Source organism: Penaeus chinensis, chromosome 9 (genome assembly GCF_019202785.1).
Source record: "Penaeus chinensis breed Huanghai No. 1 chromosome 9, ASM1920278v2, whole genome shotgun sequence".
In the NCBI taxonomy this organism is placed as follows: Eukaryota; Metazoa; Arthropoda; class Malacostraca; order Decapoda; family Penaeidae; genus Penaeus; species Penaeus chinensis.
The window spans coordinates 30,775,457-30,787,956 of record NC_061827.1 but is presented as its reverse complement, the minus strand read 5'-3'; the positions used below and the strand labels follow the sequence as shown (position 1 = coordinate 30,787,956).

The 12,500-nt window shown below is 47.4% G+C and overlaps 1 protein-coding gene across 6 annotated transcripts in view; it reads left to right on the top strand.

Moving 5' to 3' along the window:
* Positions 1–667: 667 nt before the first annotated feature.
* Positions 668–12,500, top strand: part of LOC125029290 (transcription factor SOX-6-like) — a 132,981-nt gene continuing 121,148 nt past the window's right edge. The window contains exon 1 of one of the 6 annotated variants that reach the window (XM_047619190.1): positions 668–806. Coding sequence is in view for 4 of the 6 variants with exons in the window: in XM_047619188.1 (XP_047475144.1) it covers positions 8,893–8,984 (92 nt within the window). In the remaining 2 variants the exon portion in view is untranslated. Of the gene's footprint in view, positions 807–1,681; positions 1,703–8,653; positions 8,985–12,500 lie in introns of those variants that run through there. The other 5 variants (XM_047619191.1, XM_047619188.1, XM_047619187.1 and 2 more) reach the window with 5 other exon arrangements.

The window sequence follows — 12,500 nt, the reverse complement described above, 5'->3', positions numbered from 1 at the left end:
CGGCGCGGGGGAGAGGGCGAGGGGCGGGAGGGGGTGCGTTGAGGAAGATACACACGGGAGGAGGAAAAGTGAAGAAGCACAGAGTAGGAGGAGGGGGTGGGGGGTGAGGTGCGAGGGGGGACCAATGGCGGCAGCTCACACAGCTGCGGCGCGATGCTCCCCTCGCCCGCTATACCACTGCCATTTCTACGGAAAAATACACATTAGTTAGGTGGGGGTTTAAAACCCAGTCGCACCCCCACCTTGCCAATTCGCGACCACAAAATTCCACGATGGGCGGCTTTTTCTTGGCGGGGAGCGCGGGGGCCGGCCGGCAATTTTCGTTGGCTGGTGTACCTGCGCCAGTGGACCAATTGTGGGTGTCGGCATTGTGGTCCTGCCCCCGTTGTTGTGGGCTCTATTGTTATCCGGACAATGGTTGGTCGCCGCGGGGGGAGGCGCCTCCCCATTGGTCGGCCATTGTAGCCCCGCGCGCGCTGATTGGCTGCGCGCCGCCACGTTTTGTTATGGGGGAACAGTGCGGTGACGTCACGCGCAGCGGCGCCCGCCACTGACGGGAATCCGTAAGAATACTCAGTGTGGCCGGCATTGGCTGTGGAACAACACGCGGCGGCTGCGCGCATTGTTTGCGGGTACCACACACTCGGAGCGCTCACTCTGTGCCGCGACACGCTGGGCGCCACACTATGTGCTAACGTGCTACAGTCGCTCCCTACTTTACCAGTGACAACACCACACATTGTTTACGCCAGTGAAGCAGAGAGTGCGGACGTAGCGGAGCGGCAGCTACCATCAGTGTGACACAGGTAAGCTGGTCACCTGCGCTGACCACCGGTCCTGGAGGCACGGCCGGTCGCCAACACCGCCAGCAGGAGCACTAGTGCCTCTTGGCAGCGGCCGTGGTGATGGCACGCGCCTATCAAACATACACGACATCGGCTAAGTTTGGCACGTTGGCGAGGTGAGAGAGAGCCTGGGCGCGCAGTGTACCTACCTGGCCGTGCATCATGGCCACCGCTCCTCGCCTCCACACCTGTAACGTCCTCTGTCCCTTCGTCCGGCCGCCTGGCCCCTGCTGATACGAGGTGCCCTTAAGTGTCGAATGTCGTGAAGCCCGTGCGAAGGGCGGCCGAGTCCGAGAGTTGACCTCCGACCCGATTTGCAGGCTAGACCACCGGCGGGAGTGTGAGTGAGTCCGGGCGGGCGGGCGGGCGGGCGGAGGTCGCGCCGCCTCTCCGACAGCCTTCGCACGGGCTCGATCTCTCTCACGCCCGCAGTTTCACACTCGAGTCGAAGGGCCGAAAAGGCGGCGATCATGCGGGAGTAAGCGGGAGGGAGGCTGAGCGCCGCCGTGAGAGGAGGACGTGGTAAGCGCGAGGAGGTGCAGGTGGTGGCAGCGGCAGCCTGGGCGAAGGGAATGGGGAGTGTCGAAGAGAAACTGCAAAGTTGACATGAATATGTAAATTCCGGACGATGGTGATGTGCGACCAATAACGGGAAAATATGTTGAAGTCACATGTGGACTTGGGTGATTACGTTCTACCCACAGTGATGATTAAGTTTCGTTGCTCAAAATTTAATATCTGGCGTAGTGTTTATCTGTTGATAAAAGCCGTGTGTTGATGAGGTAATCGATATGCGGAATATCGGCGCACTTGTTTTCTCTGAGCAGTTTCAGTGTGGAGTTTCAGCTGGAAATTAAGTAAGTCTTCTTAACGAGGTCAATTTTTTGTTTGAGGAATTCTTGCCACGTCTGAGCTTAGATAAAACTTGTGATGTTGAGTGGAAGTTAAGTATATTTGGAATTTTATAGGATTTATAAAGTCAAGTCACAGCCGACTCACTTCTGAGAGTTCAACGCTTACTGTCTAACAGCAAAGGCAAATTAAGTAGAATGCAATTAGGCGCTTTCTCTTGCAATTGCCAGTAGATCAACACTATAAGAATTATTTCGCGCGAAACGGTGTATAAACTTATCAAGTTCGGGGTTCTCAAGATGAATGCAAAGTCGGGAAAGGTTAAAGCTGTGTAAATATATACATATACATATATGCATACATGCATACATATACATACAAATATATATACATATATATATATATATATATATATATATATATATATATAAATATCTATGTGTGTGTGTGTGTGTGTGTGTGTGTGTGTGTGTGTGTGTGTGTGTGTGTGTGTGTGTGTGTGTGTGTGTGTGTATGTGTTAATATACAGATATGTATAAATATGCGTATATATGTACATAAATGTGTGTGTGTGTATATATATATATACATATATATATATATATATATATATATATATATATATATGTGTGTGTGTGTGTGTGTGTGTGTGTGTGTGTGTGTGTGTGTGTGTGTATGTATGTATTTATGTGTGCATGTATGTGTGTGCGTGTGTGTATACATATATATTGTCATTATAAATATCTATTATATTTATATTTATGCGTGTATGGTTTTATGAATGTACGTATATTTGAATAGTGGCTGTATCATTTCCCTTCACGTTATACCGGAAACGCGCAAGAGGTACCTTGTATAACACATTATCTATGTGCAGTTCATAGGCGGTTAAATCCTTACAGTATCGTTCTCAGGATGGCTGAGGATTTGTACTCCACGTACTTACCGTTAGCATGTCCTTGTGACGCTTATTGAGATCCTGTCCATACTAAATCCAGCGTGTACTCATGTAGTGCACGCTATGTAAATTACAGGCGAGAGAGAGAGAGAGAGAGAGAGAGAGAGAGAGAGAGAGAGAGAGAGAGAGAGAGAGAGAGAGAGAGAGAGAGAGAGAGAGAGAGAGAGAGAGAGAGAGAGATAGAGAGAGAGGGGGTAGAGGGGGTACCTGCCACTCAACTTACCGTGTGTTTACGGTACGTGTATACATCTCGCACCTGCTCACCATGTTACCCCCATCTGGCTGTACCGTTTGAGGTGTGCCAAGTGTACCACCATCTCCACATGCCCGGGCGAGGTTCGGGCGAGAGGGAGGAGGAGGACAGGCGGGCGAGGGGAAAGAGAGGTAGAGTAGGTTAGAGGGAAGACAGCTTCGATTTTCCGTTTTGCAGCGGCGGCGGCGGTGTTTCTCCTCTGTTTCTTCCCGTCTTTCCTGCCCCTCCTCGTCCCAGCCCTCCTTCTTCTCGTTCTCCTTCTTCCCTTCGAGTCTGCTTGCATTTCTTCCCCTCCCTGCTTAGCGTTCTCCTGGCCCATTAAGCGGCGGGCTGCACAGGCAGCGCTGAATATTCCATCAGAATCTCGCAGTGTTGCTTACGTCATGTCGGGCGTGACGTCACGTGACGGCCGAGGCAACGCACTGCGACGGCCACGAGGCAAAAAGAAGACAAATGGCCACACTCGCAAAATCGGGCCGAGCGCGTTACGGCCCCGATTGTTCGCTCGTTTCGCGAGTTCGAGAATCGATTAAGCGAGACAAGTGGAGGCGTCGGCTGGCGAGCGGCGGCACGGTGTATCAGGGGATTATAATCTAATCAGAATTCAAATTTCACTTAGTGAGCTCCTTCGTTGCATAGTGATGAAGGAATGTTGCTCGCCTCATGTCGGATTAACCAGCAAAGAGGAGGGAGCGTCTCCTTTCATTATTCTTTTCTTCTTTTTTGTATAAATGTTGCTTGGCGCAGGCGGCGGTCAGGCGTGAAATAATTGTCGAGGGTTGGGCGCTGAGCTCAGGGACGCCGCGAATCGGGAATCGGGAAGGCCTCCTTGGTCAGTTTCCGCCGCGCTGTGCCCGCCGCTCGCGTCCTCGGCGCCAGCGAAGGGAAGAAGGGGAAAACGTCGCCTGCGAAGGGAGAGAATGCTGTATCTTCCGTCTCATCTGCCTGGGTCACCCGCGTTACATGAAATAAATGTACAGAGTTTCTTGGATATATTACCATTTTGCTTGCACATAAACCGGTCTCGCTCCCGTACGTGAAAGGGAAAGTTCCCCGCGGTCAGGTCATCCTTCATTCCGGGCCCTCTTCATCTTGAGTAATTATCAAAGAAGCGACTGAGACTAGGCGCCGTTACGATTACCCGAGATATTTACAGCCCATGTATCATCACGTCACCCGGCCTACCTCCGCGGCGTGAGTCGTAGGCCTCTATAAATCACCGGTAATCGCCGTACGCCTAAACGTCCGGAAAATCGAAGAAAAATTGTTGTTCATTCCACTAGGGTTTTTAATTCTCGCGTCGCAACACCGCGGCGCTTTTCAACGTCAGCGGAAAAAAAAAATCCTACGACTCCCCGATCTTCTCGAAATAATTTCACCTCCTCCTCATCCTCGCCGTGCAAGATTCAGCCACGCTCTCGCACGCTCGTTGCCGAAGTTCGTGCAACCGGGAGCACCTTTTCGCCTCGTTCGCCGGGCAGAGGATCCAGAAGATGCATTATCGCTCGCCTTCCTCGGGTATTGATCCTCAGCGACTCGGCGAATCTCCGGAGAAGCCGATGCAGCGCCCTTCGACTTGCGTTGCAGGAGACAGTCGCCGGGATATTATTTGATCAGCGAAATTAATCGAGGTTGCAGGAGGGGCTGAAGGGGCGTTTATGCATCTGCTTTCACGGGTCGATATGTTCTAATATTGATATGGGCTTATTAATATAATTGTTGTTCCTGTTGTGTTTACTGTTGTTATTACTATTAGTAGTAATTTATATTATTATTACTATTATCATTGTTGTTATTATTATAATCATTATCACCATCATCATCATCATTATTATTATTCTTACTATTATTATAATAATAATAATAATTATTATTATTATTATTGTTGTTGTTGTTGTTATCATTAATATTATTGTTATTATAATTATTGATATTATTAATATTTTCTATATCACTGAATTTTTCATCATAATCCTCCTTATAACTTCGTATCGTTATCATTTTGACGACTAGCACTATTATTGTTGAAGACATCATTATTGATATTATTATGTTTACTGTTCTTATAATGATAATGATAATAACAACAACAGCAACAACAACAACAACAATAATAATGATAATAATAATAATAGTAATAATAATAATAATAATAATAATAATAATAATGATAATAATAGTAATAATAGTAATAATAATAATAGTGATAAAGATAATAATAATCATTATTACTATTACTATTATTGTTATTATTGCTTATAATATTGTTACTGCTATTACTATTATTATTACTATCATTATTATTGTTATCATTCTTGTTCTTCTTCTTATTATTATTATTGTTATTATTATTACCATTAATTCTAGTATTTATATAGAAATGATTATTACCAGTACAATAATAATAATAACGATAACAACGATAATGATAATGATTATGCTAATAATGATCATAATTATAATGAAGGTGATAATGATAATAATGATAATAATGATAATGATAATAATAATAATAATAATAATAATGATAATAATAATAATAATGATAATAATAATAATGACAATAATAATGATAATAATGATTATATTAATAATAATATTAATAATAATGATAATAATAATAATGATAATAATAATAATGATAACAACAACAGCAATGATAATAAGAACAACAACAACAACAATAATAGTAATAATAAAAATTATAGTAATAATAATTACGATAATAATGATAGTAATAATAATAATAATAATAATAATAATAATAATAATAATAATAATAATGATCATAATAATAATAATAATAATTATTATTGATATTATCATCATCGTCATTATTACTGCTATCATTGTTGTTGTTGTTATTGTTAATATTATCATTATTGTTACTATTATTATTAGTATCATTACTATTTTTATCATATTTATCTTCGATGCCAATATTATTGTCGTCATTTTTATCATATCTACTCTTATTATTAATCTTATATGCTGTTCATATATCTTGTGAATTTTCAAGTATGAAGCGTCGATCGCCTGTACAAAGAGTTCGGGTTTTTATCTTAAAAATGTAGGTGTTTAACAGCGACAGTCGGTTTATTTGCGATAGTTAGTGAGCAGAACGAGTGGGAAGAATCGATTGTCTGGATTGAGTGATTTTATTAAACGTGATCAATTCATTACGACGCAATCGGTATCATCATCGATTCGTTGAATTTTGATGTGCGTAGATATTTTTGAAGGGGGTGGCGGCGAGCGCGGTTGGATGCGCTGCCGATACGGGAGGCAAATTCAAGTATATATATATATATTTTTTTTCTGCTCTATTTTTGATGCAAGGGAAGTTCATAAATTGATGTAGCGCGATGTTACATAAACCAACGGTGGCGTTCCAACTTGATTGAAGATATTGATGCATGTGAATCTTTAACAGGGTGCACCAGGGGATTTATTTTTTCACGGGGATAAAATGACGTCGATGTTGCACAAATTCTACTCAGAGAACGGGGAGAGGGAATTAGGGAGGGAGGGAAGGGGAGAGGGAGGATGAGAGGGAGAGGGAATAGGATGAATATATATATATATATATATAGAGAGAGAGAGAGAGAGAGGGAGAGAGGGAGAGAGGGAGAGAGGGAGAGAGGGAGAGAGAGAGAGAGAGAGAGAGAGAGAGAGAGAGAGAGAGAGGAAGAGAGGAAGAGAGGAAGAGAGGAAGAGAGGAAGAGAGGAAGAGAGGAAGAGAGGAAGAGAGGAAGAGAGAAAGAGAGAAAGAGAGAAAGAGAGAAAGAGAGAGAGAGAGCGCGCAATCAAAGTGACATGATACATACAAATAGTATACAATTTATATTGCCCCTTTTTCTAGTTTTCATACCCCCGGATTTATGAAAATTGTATTATGGACTTCTATTTATCCGTCCTGACACCGCACCCTAGCGCGAGTGCCTGTCAGTGCGGAGCCGCGAGCGGGCGTCGGAGCGCCGTGGTCAGTGCATGATCAGTCAAGATCTCTCCATCGACTGGATTTCTCGCGACGCACCGGCGAGGGGGGCCGGTCCAGGGGAGGGGGAGGAGAGGGGGAAGGGGAGGCGGTCCCGAGGAATCAAGGGGGCGGAGTCAACACGCTCCAGGACCAATCACCGCCTCGTTGCGTCCTCGGGCTTGACCACGGACGGACCGTCGGAATATAATACAGGGACTCATTGCGCTTTTAATTACCTTTTCCATTTTCTCTCTCACTCCCCCTTCTCCCCTCTCTTGCCCCTCTCCGTGGGACCTCCCCCTCCCCCCACTTCATCTCATGCCGCGAAAACCTGTGCTGTAATTACGTTGTTGACATTAGATTATGAGTATTATCTCAGCCTAGTTGTCGCCGCGGTCATCTTCCCTGTCAGATTACCATCAATGAGGTCGATAAGTATACATTTTTTCTGTTCTTTCTTCCCTCATTACACTGCCACATGCTAGAATTAATGAGCCGATTACCACCAAAATGACCTATATAATTCAGGGCAAACTGGCAGATTTTCGCAGCGTGTGATTCGTTGATCGTCTTTTTCGTAGATCGCATCTGTTCGTTTGAAATTCACGCTTTTTTTTTCGCCTTCTCTTGGCCGCCTTGAACCCCGCCCGTGGAACCCCCTCCCTCGCTGCCCTGACGCGGCGGCCCGACGGAGAGCCACGGAGGTGCGCGCCTTCTCGCCTGCCGCAGGTGTACTCCCCGCCGAAACGTTTTTCCTCGAAGCCTCGGCGGGAGCTTGAGGTACTCGAAGGCGCGCTTCTCTCCTCAGTTTTAGAATCTTTTCTCCTCTTGCTTTCTCCTTCTCCGTCCGCTTTCCTCCTCTTGTTTCCCCCCACCTTCGCTTTCTTTGCCGAAGGAGTCCCGCCTCCCTGTTTGCCCCGGCGATCTTCCCTTCCCTCGCCTAAATTCCCTTCTTTAGTAGGCCATTATGGGCCATCTTCGTCTCTGTTGAATCCCTCCGCTTCATCATAATGATCCTCTCTCTTTCTCCTCCTCCCTCTTTTATGACGAGGCGGCATCTTTCTGCTTCTTTTGCGTCTTCTCCTCTTCTTCTCTCTTCGTCATATCTTGTTAATCTTGTCCTAATCCCTTTGCTCTCTTTTTATCTCCTTCACTTCCTCTTCCTAATATTCAAAATGCGGGGGACGTTGAAGACTTAATAAGGAGAATAATGAGGGCCGAGAGGATGACAATGCAGGACGACGTCGCAACGTGGCTGTGATACGGGGATGGGGGGGAGAGGAGGAGGAGGAGAAGGGGTAAAGGAGGAGGAGGAGGAGGAGGAGGAGGAGGAGGAGGAGGAGGAGGAGGAGGAGGAGGAGGAGGAAGAGGAGGAGGAGAAGGGGTGAAGGAGGAGCCGTGCGTGCTGCCCTTTCCTCCTGCTGGTCTCGCCGCCGCGCTCACCCTCGGGGGATTAGTCGCTAACGTCGGCTATAGATCCTCTGGCGGGGTGACTCGGCGTTTCGCGTATAGTGACGAAGGAGGGATACCTACAGCGTCCCCCTCCCCATCTCCCCTCGTGCCCCTTCCCCATTTAATCTCTCTCCTCCTCCTCCTCCTCCTCCTCTTCCCCTTCTCCACTCTCCTCCTCCCTCCCCTTCTCTGCGAATCCCGCGAGGATTTGTGGTCACTGATCACTCCGGAGGCGCGTGTGTCCGTGACTGGTGAGCGAAGGACAGCTTGTAGTGGTCCTCGTGGCGCGGGTGAGAGCGGGTACACGCACTCACACTCGCGCTCTGCCTCGCATTTACGTTCATTCGCGTAGCTGACGTTCTCGCTGCGTTCACCGTGACGTCATCCCGCGGGAAGTGAAAAGGAACACTTGGATTTTTTCGAAGTCAAAATTGTACAGACGTATGGCGGTATAAAACTTTTGTTTTATATATAGAGAGAGAGAACGGAGAAAAGAGTAAGACAGTGCCAGCTTTCTCCCTGCGTTCGGGAAAGTGCCGAACGCGAACGAGTGATGACGGGGGCCAAGAGGACGACGACCCACCTGGTGGAGGCGAGGCGGCGGCGGCGACAGAGTTGTCACCACTTCCTCTTCTACGACCGCAGGCGAGTGTGTTCATAGTGTCCCGACGGCGCTGAGGGCGACCGAGGTGCGCGGGGACGACCTTCCGGGTCGTGGAGCTGGACCTCGACGCGTGTGTGAGGCCAGTGAGGACTTCGCGGGGAAGTTTTAATTAGTCATTTCGATCCTTCGACTAGAAGCAACGGCTGGAAAGTGATCTCAGAATGTCCGTGGAAAGTACATTATGTAGTGATGTACACACACACACACACACACACACACACACACACACACACACACACACACACACACACACACACACACACACACACACACACACACACACACACTCACACACACACTCACACACACACTCACACACACTCACACACATACACACACACACACACACACACACACACACACACACACACACACACACACACACACACACACACACACACACACACACACAAGATTTTGTTTTCCTTAATAACCAATATCATCCGTGAATATCAAACCGTAATAGTTTCTAAAGAGGGGGAGACGAATATGAGGAAGAAGAAGAAAAAGAAAAAGCAGAAGAAGAAGAAGAAGAAGAAGAAGAAGAAGAAGAAGAAGAAGAAGAAGAAGAAGAAGAAGAAGAAGAAGAAGAAGAAGAAGAAGAAGAGAAGGAGGAGGAGGAGGAGGAGGAGGAGGAGGAGGAGTAAGAGGAGAAGGAGGAAAACAGACTCCAATTTTTCTCCGACGAAGAGCGTGTAATCGGTGAGAATTATGAGTGTTGGGCGTCGGGCGTGTATGGGCGAGGGCTGAGAAAGAGAGAAGTGTTTTAACCATACAAGATTCGTTGTTGTTTTCCCCGGGAGGTGGAGAGGCGACGGGGGGGGGGGGGGGCAGGGGGAAGGGAGGGGAGAGGGAGTGGGTGGAGGAGAAGGGCGAGGCTATGTGTGAGGGGAAGATCAGCAGGAGTGGGAGGAGGAGGAGGGGGGGAGGTCAGCGAGAGGTGGGTGAGGGAGGGAGAGGTCAGTGGACGGGGAAGGGGTGTAGAAATTCTGGTTATCGAAAGGAGGGTCATGAGGGTCGCTTAGGGATCTGGCCGCGAGCTTTAGAATCTAATATAGTATAGGCTTTATATATGTGTGTATCTATCTATCTATCAATCTATATGTATATATACATGTGTATATACATACGTGTATATATATATATATATATATATATATATATATATATATACACACATAAGTGTATATATATAATATATATATGTTATATAATATATATGTATGTATTTCTTATTTATATATATGTATGTATTTACATATATGTACATATATATATATATTTATATATATATATATATATATATATATATGTGTGTGTGTGTGTGTGTGTGTGTGTGTGTGTGTGTGTGTCTGTGTGTGTGTGTGTGTGTGTGTGTGTACACACACACACACACACAGAGCTAAACTCAGACAGACAGAGAGACAGATGGACAGAGATAGATAGCGAGACGCGGAGAAAGACAGAGAGCTCTTAAAAAGATTTAAAGCAAGAAAAAACTCGGCGCGCGTGACACGCAGGGCGGCGTCCTGTGTCTTTTCGGACATTTCATCCATCATGGAGCCGGGTGTCGAGTTCCCGCGAGGCGAGCGCCGCGGCCCCTCGCGCGGAGGCCTCGGATCCGGCGTCGAGGGCGGCGCCCCAGGCTCCCCTGATCGCCGCGATCTGAGTAAGACGTCGTGAGATGCGGCGCGAAGGGGCCCGCAGCGGAGGAGGAAGTGTCACTCGATTCCGCCGTGTTTTATGCCGCGTAGCTCGCATGCCCTGGGCTCATGGTGGCCGTTTATTTGTTTATTTGCTTAGCCCTCTGTTTAGCTCAGACGCAGACCTTGTTGAGGGCAAGTTGAGCCATCACTTTTAAAGAGCGTAAATCTGATGATGACTGATAAAGGACTATCATCTCAGGGGTTTAATATACAAGTGGTTTAGCACACGCCGAGAAGCTGATGCCAGAGATGCCTGCGCCTGTTGCTAGTGGCTAGTCGGGGGCGTAAAACATCCGTCAAAGTGAAGCCTGAAGCTCAGCAGGGAAGGTAGAGAGTAAGAGCGCTGCCTTGTACTTGTGCGTATGGGCGCTGGTCCGGCACATCTGTTTGTGATCAAGCTTCGTCAACAGGTTTTAAATGATTCAGAATGGGATTCCTTTGTGTTTTGACTGGGCGTTGTTGTGATCATCCCATGCGGCGGCCGCGCGCCTCCTGCCCGAGGCTCTTTGTGTTCCTGGGAGATCGCTGTTTGCTGCGGCGAGATTAAAAGGCCATCCTCGGCGTCGCGCCTCGTCGCCAGCCGTGCGCCTCTGGGCTCGTTCGCGGTGAGACGTTGGAGCTCAAGCAGCAATGTATGGCATTTCGAATATCGATAAAGAATCTCCGTGTGTTAGTATTGCCTTGATTTCACAGAATTAAGGGTCAGCACTCATCGCTATGCCTTGTTTATGTCGACAAGAAAACAATTACTTCCAACATGTTCAGAAGTAAAACATGTAAAACACCCATTGCGAGGGCAATATCATCCTGCTACATGTGCACAGATGGCGGAGGTTGTAAGTGTACATGTGTGTGTTTGTTTGTATGTACGTGAGGGACAGGGAGGAAACCCACTCGTAACTGAAGGCTAAAACAAAGCCTCCACTTAAGAAGTCTTATCACATACCCTTGTTTTGTACCACGTAACCTGAGCCGGGCCGGCCGTCGGGGCGCCGCGTGACCCTCCCCGCCCCTCGGCCTTGGCTCTTACAGGACTTGGTAATAAGGGCGAATTTCCCTGGCTCCTCTGTCCCGCGGTTATGCCTCCTTCGTGGTCGGCGAGTGTTACGTTGTGTGATAGGCGATTGTTAACTCGGGTTTTTTGCGCTAATCAGGTGGAAAAAGAAATTGCTGTTGTCGATGGCGGGACGGAATGTGGTCGAAAATTCCTTGATGGAGTTTCTTAAAGACGCGTCTGTTCCGGCTTTATTACCAGGTCATATCTCATTAAATTCAAGGATATATATCACAAAGCCGTGTTGTCACTCGGCCGCTCGTCCTGAGAGTTGGAGACCGAAAGGCACAGAGAAGGCCATGTATTCCGCTCCGGATCGACGCTTCCCTCTCGGGAGTGCATTATGCAAGAGAGAGAGAGAGAGAGAGAGAGAGAGAGAGAGAGAGAGAGAGAGAGAGAGAGAGAGAGAGAGAGAGAGAGAGAGAGAGAGAGAGAGAGTGACCCACACTCCATCCTCAAAAAGAAAGCCAAGTGTCACGCATGTGTCCCTTTTTAATCATTATTTTGATGCCTCGCCACAAAGACATTAAACGAGCGGCGTATTCGTGCTCGCGCCCGCGGCTGAGCGTGGGCGGCGGGCGGAGGCGGGACGGCGCAGCGTGACAAAAGTCTTCCCTGGACACCGTGCGGCCGGCCGAGCCCCTGCCCTTCGCCAGGGACGCCCATGGTGATGCAAAGCAGCCAGCGTGGCGGAATAATAAAAGCGACTTACGCGCGCGCCATTTGTCAGGCAATTA